This window comes from Condylura cristata, unplaced genomic scaffold (genome assembly GCF_000260355.1).
Source record: "Condylura cristata isolate star-nosed mole 26May11 unplaced genomic scaffold, ConCri1.0 scaffold00018, whole genome shotgun sequence".
Classification (NCBI taxonomy): Eukaryota; Metazoa; Chordata; class Mammalia; order Eulipotyphla; family Talpidae; genus Condylura; species Condylura cristata.
Genome location: NW_004567119.1, coordinates 34875020 through 34893365, shown reverse-complemented (window position 1 = coordinate 34893365; position 18346 = coordinate 34875020). Strand labels below are relative to the sequence as shown.

At 42.9% G+C, this 18346-nt stretch overlaps 1 protein-coding gene across 3 annotated transcripts in view; it reads left to right on the top strand.

Moving 5' to 3' along the window:
• NR5A2 (nuclear receptor subfamily 5, group A, member 2) overlaps positions 1-18346 on the top strand; it is a 126457-nt gene that overhangs the window by 78860 nt on the left and 29251 nt on the right. For all 3 annotated transcript variants that reach the window (XM_004685478.2, XM_004685477.2, XM_004685476.2), the window contains one exon: positions 4267-4414. In XM_004685478.2, the coding sequence (XP_004685535.1) occupies positions 4267-4414 (148 nt within the window). The remainder of the gene's footprint in view (positions 1-4266; positions 4415-18346) is intronic.

Below are 18346 nucleotides of genomic sequence, written 5' to 3'. Positions count from 1 at the left end.
CAGTGTGCTTCATCGATCTGCCTATTCTGCTCCCCGCTCTGTCTCTGGTGAAGCCTCTCGCCGCCCGTGAGCCTCTGTCTGTACCCCAGTTCTGTATGAACAAATGAATCTTTAAAAAAAAAAAAAATGGAGTCAAGTTAAAAAAAAAAATAAAAGGTGTGTGATTCCCATGGGATTCTCTCTCCAGAGCTTGAAGAGAGACAGCTGAACAAAACCACACGAGTGTAATAAGCCCAGTGCCCAGTGGCACTGGCAACTTGTGTTGCTCAGTGAATGTTTGCAGTGTCTAGTTCTCGCATTAGAACTGAAGACCTGAGATAGTTTCCCAGCAAAGCACAGCCCGACACCAGTGGTTTGCATGAAAGTGAGAATTCAGTGTTTTCCACCAAATTTCTTATTTAACCCTAAAGTTAGCTATGATATTTCAATGAAGTCTTTTAACCAGGCAGCTAAGTAGACATTAAATAGCATCACTAAGCAAAGGAAATGCTTATCATTTATATTAAACATTGTCAAATCAAGTCTATATACTTAGCATCTTGTAATTAATTATGAGAAAGTTTTTCTCTTCAGTATCTTAAAAATACATACAAAATTTCTCTATGTACCTATATAAATTAAATAACAATAGGGTACTTTGAAGTGGATGGCTTTTAGGATTTGCATATTGTAACTAATTAACAGCCACTGTAACATCATCCTAAGGGAAAGGTCTACAGGCAACTTATTCATTATCTTCTATTATTGTGGATCATATTAAAATGACAGGCATCTTACAATATACAAGTCATCAAAAATTTCGGCTATTAGAACTAAAAGCAATTTAGCTAAAACTGTTTCTATCTTCATGATGAGTGAAATTTATCCAAAGGGGACGTCAGCTTATAGTATTTCTTCAATATCTCCCTTGAATTTAATGGCACAAAGATTGCATGTAAAAGAGCAATAAATTAATTTTACTAAGTACATAAAAGACAAGGCCAGCTGCTCCCGAAATGAGCACAAACTCTGCATTCAACAATGAAAATATAATTATGTTTGTAATAAAATGGAAGGAAGTTGCAGATCTGTGTGCTGTTTTAGAAATAAATCACCTATCCTCCTACAGTCATGCAATTTAATAAATTATCCTTGAAAGAAATGTTATCAGAATCCCCACTTAATAAGCATGTTTGAGCTTTCAAATTAGCATGTAAATAAATGTATAGCTATAAAGTTGTTGATATGCCCGTTGATTTCCTCAATTCCATCTCACTAACGAAGTCTCACTTAAGATAGAGTCCATGAAACAATTCATTTCCTTTTCACTCTAGCCTGTTATGTTCTCAAGTATAAACTGCTAGGAGTTGACCTATTACACACCTGTAGAACTTCACACATCAGATTTTTTTTTTTTAAGATTTATTTGTTCATACAGAACTGGGGTACAGGCCAGAGGCTCAGGGGCGGCGAGAGGCTTCACCAAGGACAGAGTGGGGAGCAGAACAGACAGATCGACGAAGTACACTGCTGAGGGGAGGAGCGGGTAGGTCAGGAGAGGTCTGCCACGTCATGTGGTCACCTCCGGGGCAGGCGGGAATCGAACTCATGCGGAAGTGGCTTTAGCTTCTCAGTGCTGTGCTTTAACCCGCTGCGCCACACATCGGATTTTAATGAAAACTTTATCTTAATACTCAAAAAGTTTAGTACCAACCCAATTGATTTATTCCAGCACCCCTTCCTGGTTTGGGGCTTACCCGGGGTTCACTGAAGTGTGCTGTGTACAATTCTACCGCAGCTACGCATCTTCGGCCATTAATCCCAAGCTTATATCAGTTCTGTTGTCCCATCTACTCTGCCCCCATAACCTCAGCAGTGCGAGGCACCTTATTATCACTCATCAAGCTTGATTGCCTCATTGAAAAGTGAGGCCAAGAATGGCCTCCCTGGTGGGGCAGGGTTAAGTCTAGAGCTATCAAGCTATCTCTCATCACTGTGGTATGACTTGGATCCTGCACCAGGAGCTGAGGAATGTGACACAGCGGACCTCACCTGTCTCGCCTGCTGCTCCCCTCAGCAGTGTATTTCAGTGCATCCGCCTGTTCTGCTCTCCACCGTCTCTCCCCCTCCACACACACACACTTCTGGCCTACACCCCAGTTTTTGTGTGCATAAATAAATAAATCTTTTTTAAAGGACCTTCTTGCTGTCATTCACTCATCTATCACCTTTGCCTCTGCAGGATTTCTATTATTAGTAGCTGGAGTAGTTTGACCAGGTCAAGTTTTCAAGGAGGTGAGGCAGCAGTTTTAAGTAAGAACTTCCTTGGAATAGAAAGTTGTGTTGCGAACAGGTGAAGGAGAGTCAAGATAGCCTTTGTCTATACCTTTGCTCCATGAAGCATCACAATGTGCACAGGGCTCTCCCTGTCCTGTCTGTTTCCAGCTCAGTGTTCAGGTTGCCTGTGAGGATGCCCTTTTCTTTTGCACATTCTGAGACCGCTTGATGTTTAAATTTGGTGGGGTGGGCAGTGGTTGTCAGCACATGGACAAAGCAGGTAAAACAGTGCTGTGCTTGGTGCCAGAGCCGATGCATTAACTGGGGCTTTTTCATGCGTAGTTGACTCTATATACACTGATTGACACCTTTGGGGGTCATCTTTCCACTGACTCATAATTTTTCTCACTGTAGAAAAAGGTTTCTATACACCCAGTATTCTCTAGTTAAAGCTGAAAATTCAACTCATCATATTTACACAATAAAAAAAATCCATTCTGCCTTGTTTTTAATTGCAAATTCCACTCAAGGGACTAGTTCTCCTGCTTAGGCGGCAGCCCTGTGCCTTCTCCTACAGAAGCAAGTGCAGTCAATTATGGTAATGAAATGTCAATAAATATAAAAATTTAATACAGTCTGCTCCGGGTGAGTGGCAGATGAGGACTTGCCTCCCAGACAAATTTGCTGTTGCTGCAAATATTAAATGCACCTAAAAGAGTATCTGGTTGCCTGAGAGCTCTCCAGTAAAGAAAGGATGGGAGCATCAGGTACCAGCCGGGCTCTCCTATTATGCTGTCATTGCAGCACCAAAGCCAGTTCCGCCATTGACAGCCACCCCAACATCTGGACTCATTATTATAAACTGAACTTCTCATGTCCCTGGGAATAATCTAGATTAGTGCATCGCAGTGATAGGAGCAGTGACCCCTCGCTCCTTTTTTTAAATAAAGGCGAAACTAGCCCTTTTTTGCTTCCCGTTAAGTTCGTACCTGTCTTCTGGGAGGAAAGGGCTAACAATCATATGAAAATAGTAGTCATATATGAGCGCCTTTTGGGAGTTAGCAAACTAAATAATGTAAATGTTGATTCTTTCATCAGCCATCCAGCGTGCGTTTTTGAACAATGATTACGTGTAGTCACAATAAACATAGAAACATCTCTGCCTTTATTTTCCTCTTTTACTAGTTAATATTGAGTTTACAGAGTACTGTGGGTTCAGGATTCACTTTTTTTTTCTTTTTAAAAGATTTATTTATGCATACAGAACTGGGGTACAGGCCAGAGGTGCAGGGGCGGCGAGAGGATTCACAGGGACAGAGTGGGGAGAAGAACAGGAAGCTGGACAGAGAACCCTGCTGAGGGGAGCAGTGGGGCAGGTCAGGCAGGGGTGGTCCGCCACACCTGTGGGTCACCTCCGGGGCAGGATGGAACTCACATTGAAGTGACTGCGGCTGCTTACTGCTGTGCTTGAACCCACTGCTCCACCAGGGAGGGCCCAGAATTTTGTTTTTGATACCCTGCTGAGGGGAGCAGCGGGAGGGTCAGGAGAGGTTTGCTGTCCATGTGGGTCACCTCCAGGGCGGGGACTGGATTCATGCTGAAGTGGCGTTAGCTTCTTAGTGCTGTGCTTTAACCCGCTGCGCCACCAGGGAGGGCCCATCCTGGATTCAGCTTTATGGCCAGTGCACTGGCCGTTCAACGTTCATGAAAGTTAAAGACTTAAAGTATTACGTGATAACATACTTTCACAACAGGAAAAATAGACAGACAGACAGGTAGGGACATACCTGTACATTTAGGTATTCAAACCCTGTTCTCCTGATGAAGCTCATCAAAGTGATGTGACTTATCAGCACAGTTGTGATATAATTCATAAGAATACAGCTCAAACTATATTGATGAAGACAGAGTCCCCTCTATCATAAATGTCTATTGTGATTGGATTTCACCCACGATTCTTCAAGGTCAAAAGTGAAGTACACATTTCTGACTGATGGTTCTGTGTTGCAGGTGGACTATTCCATAATTGTGTCGCAAGCCGGGGCCACCCTCAACAATCTCATGAGTCACGCGCAGGAGTTAGTGGCAAAGCTTCGTTCTCTGCAGTTTGATCAACGAGAGTTTGTGTGTCTGAAATTCTTGGTGCTCTTTAGTTTAGGTAAGGAATCTTTTTCTCATACTCCCTATGTTCAAAGGTTACAAAATGATGGCAAACTTGGAATGTCTGGAAGTCGATGTGTATTTACGTGTGATCAAGATAATGCCCCTCTTTTCAAGTTATGAAATCTTCCAACATGAGGGATGTTTCATTATGTCATTCTGCACGATTCACGCCCTTCGGCTGTGGAATGGAACGGGCAATGTTAGATGAGCCCAGAACATTCCTGTTGGGGCAGAATCTGAGGACAGCAGGAAGGGCCACGCTCTCCAATTTTAACTACCTTTCTGCTGTTATTGTTTCTGGGTGTCTTTTGTTTCAGCTGCTGCTTGTATTCCTGTAGAATGTGGATAGTAATTAAAAACTTGTTTCTTAACTCTATCAGGAATAAGGAGAAAGTGCTTATAAGCAGATGCACCACTCTGCAAGTATAAAAGATTGCCATTGTCAGGGGAAAGGATGCTTCTTTAGGAAAGCTTTGGAGAAGAAAGATAACTAAGCAAGACAGATTAGCTAAATCAAGGTTCTCAGTGAGTCAGTTGAGAAAAATCACCACTGCTTGGAATAAAAAAAGGATTAAGGAGATGGATTTTTATTGACTTCAAAGGAACAGATTTTTCTGCCTGTCCCATCCCTGATTTCTGTATTTTGTTGGCTTAATAAAGCCAACTTAAATAAACTTTTTGCCAAGTCCATTTATTACTTATTGGCAGACAGCTGAGGAGGCAACTTCCCTTGAATGAAAAGAGTGCAGAAATCAGATTTACCAACATGTGTTTTTTCTTTAGTCTTCAGTTGTAAGATAGTTGTGAATTCATATCCTAAGAAATAAAACAAACTGCAAAGTAAAACAGATGTGTCTACTCTCCAAATGTGGTACATTCGTTTGAAAATTCTTCCTGACAGCACCACACAACTGTTGCTAATAAAGGGATAGTTTGAAGTAATAGAACCAGAGTTAATTTTTCACATGTAGTCAACATTTAAAACAAAAAGAACTTTTTCATATTTTGGAAAATGTGATAAACAGGGCAGAAAGAAGTGTAACTGAAAATGTAAAAAGACAACAGAATTTCATAGATGTAGTGTTCAAAGGTTTACAGTGCCAGGGCTCTAATCACAATAAATAAGAAAGTTCTATTCAAGTCAGTCTCCATCTTTTACCCAAGAACAGTTTTTAGAAAATCAAGAGCAGGAGAACATCAACCTACTCCCTGTGACCTCACAAATTATTCTGGTTAATGGCAAGATCTTACTTTGCAACCAGTACATCTAATAAGTAGTTAAATTAAAAAAATGCAGTAATATATATGTGAGGAATCTTACAGTGTCTTGGTGACAGAATATTTAAAGAGACTCATCTCACTTCAATGCTATTTTAAATTTGCTGAATAACTGGACTACATTTGTAAACATCAGACATAAACCACCAGTCATGTTGACTTCCCACCACTTTTATCTTTCCTTCAAAGTGTTATATTTAAATTCTCTGCCAGTACTATGGGGGTGGGGTGGGATTCTGATGTGCTTTCAACCTTGGAACCTCACAAATGATCCTCCTGAAAACGCAAGTCATATTTATGAAAACCTCAGGCACACACTCTCTTGTTTAGCGAGTGCACAGACTGGGTCCTCAGCACCAGTGACTGATAAGCCCTCAAAACGATGCCTACTGTTTAACGAAAAGAAAAGTATGACTTTCCAGAGGTAAACAGACTCAGAGATGGGGAAACAGAATTTCTCTTCTTTTTCCTTCAAAATAACCCTGGTTTACAACATTGCTCACGTTTCAAAGGTACAGGCTCTCCTCTCTCGGGTATGGTCACCCATTCACGCACCACCCAAGTCCCCTTCGTCTTCACCACAGCCCCTTGGGCTCTATCTATCTTTGTTCCTGTTTGCTCCTCTCCCACCCAGCCTGGTAGCCTCCGTTCTATAAGAGCTGATTTCAAAGAAGCAATGTTACTGGCCATAAAGTTGAGGAAGTTATTAATTTATGAGTGGAGAAGAATAAATAGTTAATAACAATGTAATAAATGAAAACAATTAAAAAGCTTATGGAGAGGCAACTTTATTGAGTAGGTGGATAATTCACCTGTAAGTACCAAAACACCTGCTTTGCCTGAGATGGGTGTGGCATCTGGACCAGCCCCCCCCAGAAGCCAACTCTTTTATTGTGGGAGTCTGGAATTGAACCTGTGGTATCTGACGTTTGTCTATAGAGTCCAGATACTGATGATCAGTAATTAATTACATCTATTATTCTATTTGCAAAGGAGGACATTTCCTTCCGATTGATTGTACCAAAAATGCCAAATTCCTTTAGTAGCATTAATTCTCTAGCTTTGTGCTTGTGTTTTTCAAATGAATTTTTCCAGTTCCTATTACATTTTTTAACCTCAAAGTTGGAAGGAGAAACATTCTTTTGTTTATGAATGCCATAAATATTTATTGAAAGTCTACTAGCTCAGGTGGTATAGTAGAAGCAAACCAGATATAGCTCCATAAAATTTGCCATCCCCCATCCTCATGAGCCTGCAGACCCCAGATGCCTAAAGTCTAGTATATTCTGAACCTCGCCTAAGCTTAAGCCAATTTGATCATGGAGAAAATGGAGGGTTTTATGGACTGATCCAAAGGTAGAGGCTATATTGAGAGACATTTGCAGCAGCATCCCTGATTGCTGGTGAGAGATGAAAGTGTTTTTGGATTGTTTGGGTGAAAGGAGTGTGTGAGTCCTGGGCAGGTGCCATACAAAGACATGAGGGCAAGAGAGACAAAGTGAGTTTGGGGACTACTGAGGGGTCACCATGGCTGGACAAGCAACATATTTGTGGCTGGAGAGGTAGCAAGTGCCTGGTTGTGGAGGTCTCAGAGACATTCAGCCAATCCTAAGCACATCCTGTGTCAGGCAGCGAGCTAGGTGGTCCCTGGGGAGTCAGTGGACAGTAGGAGGCAATGGGAAGAGAAGCAGAGTCGGATGTTGTAGGAAGGAGGTGCTGGGTTCCTTAGTTGATTTGCCTTCTGGTAGCGATGTGGAGGAAAGAGCTGGAAACTCTGCCCTCTGCCCAGGGTGGACTTGACACTCCTTGGGGATACAATGAGATGAGGGACAGGAGGCAAGCCACACGATATGACAGAGTCCAGGGAAGTTTCGGCGGAGTCAGGTTCCAGGGTGCTTTAGCCAGAAGAGATCTAGGGATCGGGTCCTAGAAGATGCGTTGAGTAAAAGCAAGTTGAGCAACCTTTCCTTCTAAAGGCCGTTTTCATTAAAGCTGGTCCTGATTCCACGAAATGCTGAGGCCAAGAGTATGGGTCACTTTAAATTTTCCAGTCTCCTGCCTATGTTTTTCCTCTTCAAATTGTATCCATGAGCAGACATCAATCGGTTAAGCTGATCAGAAACAAAAAGTAAAAGTAATGTCCTCTCTTAGGTTATTTTCTCTGTGTAATTGACTCTGGCAATCCTGTTTCGGTCAGCTGTTAAAAAATAGTTTTTAAAAATCCTGTTAAATTGCCTCTTTTAAGTTTTTCCTTAGGAGAGAACATAATTTGAAACCATTGCTAACCTTGCAGGAAAGAAGATATTCTAAGTTCACCACTTAAAATTGATGATCGAGAGAGGCCATGATAAAATGTCTAATCTTTATTGGCTTATATTCCTACAATATAAACCTACATTCTAAAAAAAGAATCCAAGTGACAGATAAAGGGAATATATCTCAGAGAGGAGTAAGTGGAGGATCACGATCCCCAAATAATATAACTGTCGCGTGTGTTTCAATGGCCAGTAGGTCTCCCACGAATGCATCTCCTGGTGACCAGTGCTGACCCGGGTCCAGTCACCTGGTTTTGCACTGCAGCATCCTCACTCTGTCATTCAACACATGTTCAAGCAGATCAGGAATATTAATGGAGCTTAAGTGCTCCACGCAACAGTGACCTGGATGAGCCAACTAAGCTGTTACTTCGAGTTTTGGAGTTTTCTTACCTGGAGACTTAATGGCTGGCGCTCCTGAACTCTCATATCCCAGGTGGCAAGAGAAAGTACATGAAGCATAGTGCATCCTATTTCTCCTAATGAATGCCCTTGATTTGATGTAAATCATTCTCTTCTCTGGCCAGCCAGTATTTCAAAGCAAGATTGTTTATCTTTTGGAGGGTATTTTCCCAGCCTGAAAAAAGTAGCTACTGTTTGCTTCAGGTTTCTTTAAGTTTAGGCTCTCTAAGCCCACTGAAATGGTAGGAGATTCTGTTCTGCACTACTTCTGTTCTGTATTTTTGTGCAACAGAATTCAAGGCTCTATAGCAAATCTCATTTGGGTTTTAAGTTGTCCTTTCTTATTGTCTGTATTCCAGGTTTCTGGCACACTGCTTGGTACACATAGAGACTTATAAAAAGTTTCTGATAAAATAGATGCATATGTGGAAATATGGAGTTTTAAGTTCAGGGAAAACCCTTTACCATGAAGTAGTTTGTGATATGCAATAGGAGACAGTTTGGTTTAAAAACAAACAAACAAACAAAAAAGGCCATCTCAGTGCAATTAGTTTTCTGAGACTAATTTTTCTAAAGAAATACCAGATATTTATCACCTCAAAGTTAAATTATTTCCCTTGTCAATTTTTATTCTCCCCATTTCTGAAGAGAGCTACTCTATTGATAAGCTCTTTGGGAAAACTAGCTTACAGAAAGATTAAAAAGAATATGAACGGCTTAAAGCCCGGTGATAAGATGCCTGTCTGCTCCAAGTAAGCGCAGGATCATAGACGTTCAGTCCGCGTTGACTCAGTAGTTGAGGGATGTTAGTATGACTAACCCCTTGACATTGACAGAAACCTGCTTAAATAAGATGGATGAATAGATCGTATCTTGATTCATCATGGGAATTCTTGGCTTTGCACCGGATTTCCAAATTTCACTGTGTTTGGTCACATCATCAGCCCAGGGAAGATTCATTCTCATGGAAGCAAACCCTGGTGACGCAGAAGTGGTCACCTTGGGGAATGTCTCACGTGGATTAGCCTCTGTGAAGAAGCAGAGACGTGCAAGGGGCAGGCTTCAAGCACAGGCCTGCTGGAGAGCGGTAGTCCCCCTCCTGGGGTTGGCTCAGTGTCTCCTTGGTGTGAGACACGGCTCCTTTGTCTTAAAGGAGGCAAATGCATCCTCTTACTTAGAAATGGTCATCCAAGTAACTGCCGAGATGGTCCAGGAGGAAACACCATGTCCTGTAAAGGGATGGATGACAACTTCTATTCTTAAAAGACCTTTAAATTCATCATGTGGAAGAAGAAACTGGGGTGTATTACTAAGGCAAAGCAGAGCATTTTTCTGCGTGCCTCTGTGGCTATTGTACACTATCCACAACTAACACAGAACAAACAGGGGCTGGGCTCTGTTTTAATATCCGTAGCAAAGCAAACGCCTTTTATCTATCAAAGTAATACATGATCATGCCCACCAACATGGAGCTATATCTGGTTTGCTTCTATTATACCACCTGAGCTAGTAGACTTTCAATAAATATTTATGGCATTCATAAACAAAAGAAAGTTTCTCCTTCCAACTTTGAGGTTAAAAAATGTAATAGGAACTGGAAAAATTCGTTTGAAAAACACAAGCACAAAATTTGAAGGGGAGCTAGAGAATAAATGCTACTAAGGGAATTTGGCATCTTTGGTACAATCGATGGGAAGGAAATGTCCTCCTTCACAAATAGAATAATAAATATAGTTAATTACTGATCATCAGTGTTTGGACCCTATAGACGAACATCAGATACCACAGGTTCTATTACAAACTCCCACAACAGAAGGAATGTTGCAATAAAAACAAGTCATACAAATCTGTTGACTTCTTGGTACATATAAATGTTCTGTTTGCATGATACTGTAGTCAATTAGTTGTGCAAAAGTTATTCTAGCTTTAACAATAATGTATATACTTTAATTTTAAAAGTTTATTGTGAAAAAATGCTAGCCATGAGCTGTGCCTTTGGCAAGTTATAATCCCTTTGCCACAAACCTTCAATTTGTAAAACTCAGCATTGTGGGGTGCAATAAAGTGAAGTGAAATAAAAGGAGACAGGCCTGTATTTGAAATTATGATGAGTGTCAGATACCAAAATGGGCCGAGAGGGGAGCAGCAGGAATGCTTTCCATCAGTTGTGTTAATAATAAACTAACTTCAAGTGGATAAATCGCTTAGCTTGTAGTTGAGAAAAACAAAATTAGGTGATTTGTCCAGCACTGCAGGCTTAGTGTTAGGTCTCAAACTAACAATCCCAAGTGCCAGCCCGTGTTTTTTGTGCAAGAGTACAATACCCTGCAAAATCATCATTAATCAGCATTCAATATTTTAAAAAATACAGGCGTCCCCCAACTTATAATGGCTCATCTGAGGTTTTTGACTTTAGGATTGTGTGAAAGTGACAAGCATTCAGTAGAAACTGTACTTGGACTTTTGAATCTGGTTCTTTTCCCTGGGCCACTCTACACTGGTGCTGGGCAGCGGTGGTGAGCCCAGCCTACCCACTGCCCACCACCTCACAGGGCCACGAGCATCTGGCATCAGAGTGCTTTGGAGATAGTGTTGTGCCTTCAAGTCCTATCAAGTCTACAAAATACCTACTTGTGTCTTCTGCTTCTGGGGAGCAATTATCTTGAGATGAAAGTGTGGCCTTATATAAGCAGTCAGAGCAGGTTGAAGGAAGGTGTTTAAATGCATTTCGAAGCAGGTTTATGGGGGTGCAACCCCATCCATCATCAGCTCAGGTGCATCTCCACCACATGCATGCTAAGGCACCGTCTATACATGAAGGGGTGTAGCAATGTGGGGACTTGAGAGTCATCCGAAGGATTTAAATGAGAAAGAAAACCAATCTCGGCTAAAAGCAGGGAAATGCTTACGTGAATTTACAATCTTTATTGCATGTACTAACTAATTATAAAGCTCTCTGACTTCCTTTGGTTTCCAAATATATGGTAAGTTGTTTGGTTTCTGTTCCTTATTTTTTATTGTGGTAAGACTGGCTCAGAATTCTTTTCATGTCTGCGTGAACCCTGAGCTTCAGGCTGTCACAGGGCATGGAGGCACCATTTGCCTCAGAATGTTGGTACCTGCTTCTCCTAAGAATTTCTCCCTATAGCCTGCTGTTGTCTCATAGGTATGATGGTGTCTTGGGGGAACATCCACTACACCTTTGGAAAGCTAAATGATCATAAGCTTCCTGTCTGTTTTATTATCCACTTGAGCTACTGTGATGTTAAAAGGAGAAAATGAACTTGGAGGTCACCATATTTTCTTTGGGGAGTTACCAGCACACTTGGTATTCTTATGCTTTGCAGATATTGGGGGCTCTCTAAACTGAAGGCGTGGGCCACCCTATGTCTGGCAAGGCAGTAGGTGCCAATTCCCAAAAGCAGGTGTTCATCCTATTTCAAGTTCATACTTTATTTTAAAATTGAATGTTATCGCCCACTTCATAGATGACAGTAGACCATGAACAGAACCTTTATAAGCACAAAAGAGCCTCATAACTCACTTTACTGCAATTTTTCAATTCACGGTGGCAGTCTGCAGCCCCGCCAACATCTCACTTAGCAAAAGGCACTGGACACGTAGAACTATTAATAGAACTAGTAAGCATTTGGTCATCACGTGGCTTACAATAGGCCCCTGTGGTAGGAAAAGTGCACTGGACTGCAGTGATGACACACAGGTAAATTGGTAGTGGGAAGCCCATGGGGATTACAAATGAGATGGGAAAATGCACAAAATGAAGAACGATGTAAAGAAGTAAAAAATATATATAATTTTAAAAAAAGGCCCTTGTGTTAGCAGAGCTTGGAAACTACTGCCCTTCAGTCAGGACCCCTCTGGAGCTGCTCTGTAGGAAGGTAGGAAGGGCCGGGGCAGCTGCTGCCCAGACTAGTGTCTGCTGCCCTGAGGTGAGAAAGACCTGATTGTGCTGTGCTCACCTTGTTCCTCCCACCTGCTCGGTTAGATGCAGCCTGGGAGGGCGCCTCGCCCTGCAGAGGAAGCTGCAAGCAGGTAGAAACTGCAATTCCAGCTTCCTGTCCAAGTCCAGAGTCCAGATGTATGCATTGTGACAGAGTAAATCACAAAGAGCTTTTTCTCCCACCTCTTGTGGCAAAGAAACAATTTTGCAGATTCACCTGATGTTTGACCAGCGGGGGGGCTAACTGGGAAAGTGACCCCAGCGTGGGTTGTGCTCAGAACCCCAATACCTTACCCAACCCTTCCCTGACTAGAACCCCTAGAAAGGAGTGTGCATGGCAGGGGTCCCAGTACTCCCTCCACTATGCACCTCGAGAATCACCTAGAAATACACTGTTGGGGAAGGGAATGCCAGGAGTTACCAAAAAAAGTTTTTATGCAGCTCACAGAGGTGAGTGACTTGTTAGGTTTGAGGTCTTTTCTTTTCTTTTTTTTTTTTTTTGCCATAAGACTAAGTGTTGTGTGTATGTGTGAAGAGTGTGTATGTGAGTGTGTGTGTCCCATTGGGTGGTATGTGAATAAGCAAGGTCTAAGCAAAGTGACAGGAATAAATGGAGAAATGAATTTCCCCTTTTGCGTTTTTGCAACATTTAATCCAATTAATAAAAGAGGTTTCAAAATCCCATAGAGAAACTTGATCATAGTGATTAAACTCTTTGTTTACACGGCCTAACGCAAAGGGATTGTCTACTTTATAAATCAGAGAACAGCACAGAGTGTAGCCCCTGCCATAAAGTGAATCCACAGCTAACCTAGAAAGCAGAAGTGCCTTTCCCGACCATGTCCTCCAGAAGTGCCCTAAAAGCCTCAGAAGTGGCAGCTCATCAAAACGTATACTTGTGCCTCACAATTACGACTGAATATTAAATCAGTTGTGAAACAAACAGCAATCTCCATTCTACTTCACAACATTGCACTTCATATCTGCATGAAAAAATAATCTGAAACAGCAAAAAAACATTCTTCCTTAATTTTGTTTCTTGAGGCTAGTCACAGTATTTGCTTTTAGTACAGCCTTTCTCTAAATGCAGACATCACACAGTGCTCTCACACTCATACACATCTTTCTCTCATTCTCTCTCTCTCTGTCTCTCACACCCCCCCACACACACACATGTGCGTGCGCTCACACACACAACTGCCGGTCACCAGCTGCCTTCCGAAGTCTAGTGATGAAGTACATTCTTCACATCTTTACCCCAGTGCAGTGGATAAATCCTCCCTCCTGAAGTTACAGAAGCAAAAGAGATGGCCCAGCGTTCTTGCAATTAGCATTCAATGTCTCAGCTTTTACCTTTTCATAGGTGATATTCTAATTTAGAAAACACTCACTGGGCACGTGTCCAGTAACCTGCCGGCCTCCATTCTAGTGCGTCCCTAATATATATGCAGCTGGGGGTAATGCTGGCACATAAGCATTTCTTAAAATTTATGTAATCATTGGAAATTCAGAAAGGATTGATTAGCATTCAAGAGATGCCACTGCTCAGTATTTACACCATAGAGATTTGGCAGAAGCAAATAATGGTACATAAAGTTGATGCTTGTCTTAATTAAATGCAGTATAATAGGTGTTGTGTGTGTTGGGTTTTTTTGTTTTGTTTTGTTTTGTTTTTCCAGTGAGTGAAGCAGTTTAGCAATGACCAGACATAATTCATTTTGGAGTCCTAAGTTTGAACTTAATCAATATGTATTTACAGCCAGCAAAGCAGTGATTATAATTTGTTGTCTGCTGGCACAAGAATATAATTGCCTAAAGAGCATTTATTTAGGCATATTTCTGATTAGCTTCTACCTGGAAATATTTATCATTTTTGAGCAGTTAATGTTAATATTGTCATTTTGCTAACTACTGCTATTTAGTGAGATGATTTTTCCGAGACGGATTGGCCTGGCAAACTGGGACCAACCTACAAGGAAGACAAAAGGAGAGTTTGTGTGCGTTGCCCAGCATTTCCCTGTCTTCATGAAGTGGTCAGCCACTAAGATCTGGGGGTTCGTGGCTCTCTTAGTTCTGACTCACATGGTTAGCCCAGAACTATACATTAGTAAACTCTTGGACACCCCAAAACCTCCAGGCTATTCTAGAATCGAGCCAGCCTATGGCTCACATCTGATTATTTGTGAAACCTTCTTTCTAGCTTCCCAGATCCCATGAGTTCAATCCCGAATTACGACTGTTTGGCTAAGAAGAAGGTTAAGTTCCAAACAAACCAATTCAAACCAGGAATCAAGAACAAGTATGAAAGTTAAAGGCCTTTTATCAAAACATTTGAAACATTAAAATCTGAAGAATATATCAAATGCCCAGGTGCAAAACCATTGTTTGAACTGCTCTCTCCAAAGAGAAGAAAACTCTTCAATACCCTACACTTTGGGTCCTAGAGACACTGAGAACACAAAACCCACCCAGTTCCCACAGCATTTGTGTTCTCACTAATGTCTTCCTTTCTGTTCTTTCCACGCATGCTATTCTTTGGACTCTTTGGACGTTATCAATGAAAAACCCTCCCTCCACCCGCGGGGTATATAAATTTGACCACGGTCTGCAGCTTGAAAAGAGCTGGGGTAGTGTGCATGGTGTTACCTCCAGCAGGGGGTCCCTGGCTCCTCCCTCATCACCTCCCCCTACCCTATACTACCTGGAATTATTTATTTTTTTTCAAGATTTATTTACTTATGCATACAGAAGTGGGGTAGAGGCCAGAGGTGTTGGGGGCAGAGGTTGAGAGGATTCACCAGAGACAGAGTGGGGAGCAGAACAGGCAGATGGACTGAAATACACTGCTGAGGGGAGCAGCCAGACAGGAGAGGTCTGCTACGCCATGTGGGTCATCTCCCTGGTAGGGACCAGACTCATGCTGCGGTTAGCTTCATAGTGCTGTGCTTTAACCCGCTGTGCCACCAGGGAGGGCCCTGGAATTATTTTTTTAAAGATGTATTTTATTTATGCATGCAGAACTGGGGTGCAGGCCAGAGGTGCAGGGGGAGTGAGAGGATTCACCAGAGACAGAGTGGGGAGCAGAATAGGCGGGGGTCTATTGAATACACTGCTGAGAGGGGCAGCAGATGAGACAGGAGACGCCTGCTGCACCATGTGGGTCAGCTCCAGGGCTGGAGATCAAACTTGCACTGAAGCCGCTGAGCCTCACTTGCAGGGCTGCGCTTTAACCTGTTGTGCCACCAGGGAGGGCCCACTCTCTGGAGTTTTGACAGCGACTTTGGCCCCACCCCTGCATGCACAGCCACACCCCTGCATGCACAGCCCTAGACAAGAGGCCCCACTGTCACTGGGTCCAACTACCCCTCACTTCCGGGTAAGGAGCTGAGAGCGACCTTGTGTGGAGTGACTTGTGCACTCATGCAGCACCAGGCTCTGAACTGAAATGTTGGACATCACACCCAGGAACACAGCACAGACTGAGATTTCAGTAATGACAGAAATCCTGCTTTTGTATTATTAGCAAAATTAAATCTAGGTCTCACTCTGCCAACTTTTTCAACTGAATCCAAAAGTTTCGTCATTATGACGTGTGAAAGTAACTTCCCAGAAAAGGATAAGGAAGCAAATCATTTTTTATTGTACTGGGGCTCAGTTACATATGCTGTGTCCTGGGGCCATAAACGTTGGCAGGCGGTGTCTTGCCCAGAGACACTCATACTTTGACCCTCCCAGTTGTCCGGGGGGACATGGAGCTCTGTGACAGCCATCAAGGTCAGCGTGACCTGAGGGACAGTGCTGAGCTCAGGGCGGACTGTCCTGCCTGCATACAGAAGTGCAATTATAAACTCAAACCAGGAATTTAACATTCCCCGCTTTACAGCGGCAAAAGATCTTAGTAGGAGACACCTCTGCTCAGACAGTTTTTGTTTTTGTTTTTTTTTTTAAAGATTTATTTATTTATACAGAACTGGGGTACAGGCCAGAGATGTGGAGGGTGAGAGAATTCACCAGAGACAGAGCGGGAAGCAGAACAGGCAGATCGAGGAAGTACACTGCTGAGGGGAGCAGCAGGCGGGTCAGGAGAGGTCTGCCTCGCCATGTGGTCGCCTCCGGGGCAGGCGGGAATCGAACTCATGCGGAAGTGGCTTTAGTTTCTTAGTGCAATGCTTTAACCCGCTGCTCCACCAGGGAGGGCCTCAGATAGTTTTTGACTGTACAGATTATAGGTCTTCCTCTTGTCTGCAAGAACCTAAAGAATAATTCAGTAACCAATCATATTTTAAAGTCTTAGTGGCTTTAGTTTCTTAGTGCAATGCTTTAACCCGCTGCTCCACCAGGGAGGGCCTCAGATAGTTTTTGACTGTACAGATTATAGGTCTTCCTCTTGTCTGCAAGAACCTAAAGAATAATTCAGTAACCAATCATATTTTAAAGTCTTTGATCTTCTAACCAGAAGAGGCCCGTTACTGCCTTTGCTATTTTGAAATATATCAGAGGAGACAGACTCTACCTCAGGAGAGGTCTGCCATGCCATGTGGGTCACCTCCTGGGCCGGGAGTCAGACTCATGCTGCTGTGGTTGCGGAGAGCTTCCTAGTGCTACACTTGAATGTGTCGCATGCCAGGTGTGTGGCATTTTGCAACATACAAGTTTGGCTGCACCTCAGGGCCCCTTTCTCACCGCCTCTGGTCCTAAGACGAGATAAATACGTTGGCGTTCAGTCGCCTGTGGATAGCCTTAACAAAGCACAGGTTTCTTTCTGCAGTTTATAATTTCATAAAACTGATGTGCGGTAAAATACGTATTCATATGAAATTTACGATCCTGACCACTTTGGTGCACACAATTCAGCAGTATTAAGTGCCGTCACGTTCGTTACTTTGCGGCCGCTGTCACCATCTACCGCCAGAACTTTCATTTTCCAGACTGGAAGCTCTGTGCCCACTGAACTCCCCGTTCCCCCCCCCCCCCCAGCCCATGCAATCAGCATTCTGCATTCTGCATAGGACTTTTCTGCTTAGAAAGTACGCTCTACATTTAACACTGAAAGTTCTAGCAACTCGATAGAAGGGGATCAGATGCAGAGCACATGCTAGTTCCTCACAGCCCATGTGCTCAGCCAGGGTTTCCAGTTGCTCACGTGTTGTGCTCACTCGGAGCTACACAGGAAAAGAAGTCGTATCAAATTTGGGCCTGAAAGAATAATGTGTAAAGCAGGAAGGGAGGAAGCGGGGCATGTTAGCTCCTACTGCGGAGACAGTGTGACTAGGGATGGCATCTGCAGCTTGGATTCAGATTGTTCTACTTGCGTACTGAGGTCCCTTAGCCAGCCCGATTTCCCCATCAGTAGGATCTAGATAATAATGGTCACACAAAGGCAGGGCTCTGGGGATTAGATGCTGTAATTTTTTTAAAAAGATTTATTTATTTATACCTTCAAGAACTGGGGTACAGGCCAGAGGCATAGGGAGGCAGTGAGAGGCTTCACCAGAGACAGAGTGGGGAGCAGAACAGGCAGATCCGCCAAAATACACGGCTGAAGGGAGCAGTGGGCGGGTCAGGAGAGGTGAGCCACACTATATGAGTTACCTCCCTGGCTGGGGTTCGAACTCATGCTGCAGTGGTTGCAAAGAGCTTCATAGTGCTATGCTTTAACCTGTGGAGCCACCAGAGAGGGCCCTAGATGCCATAATTGTTTTAAGAACTTTAGCACAGTGTCGGCACATGGTCCCCATAAATAACATCATTGTTCAGAACATCTCAATTTATAGTGGCAAAAATACTGATCCGTAAAGATCTTACTAGGAGACACCTCTTCTCAGACAGTTTTTGGCTGTACAGATTACAAGACATAGGTCTTCCTCTTGTCTGCAATGACCTAAAGAATAAGTCAGTAACAAATCATAGTTTAAAGTCTTTGATCTTCTAACCCAAAGAGCCCTATTAGATAGCCTTTGCTATTTTGAAA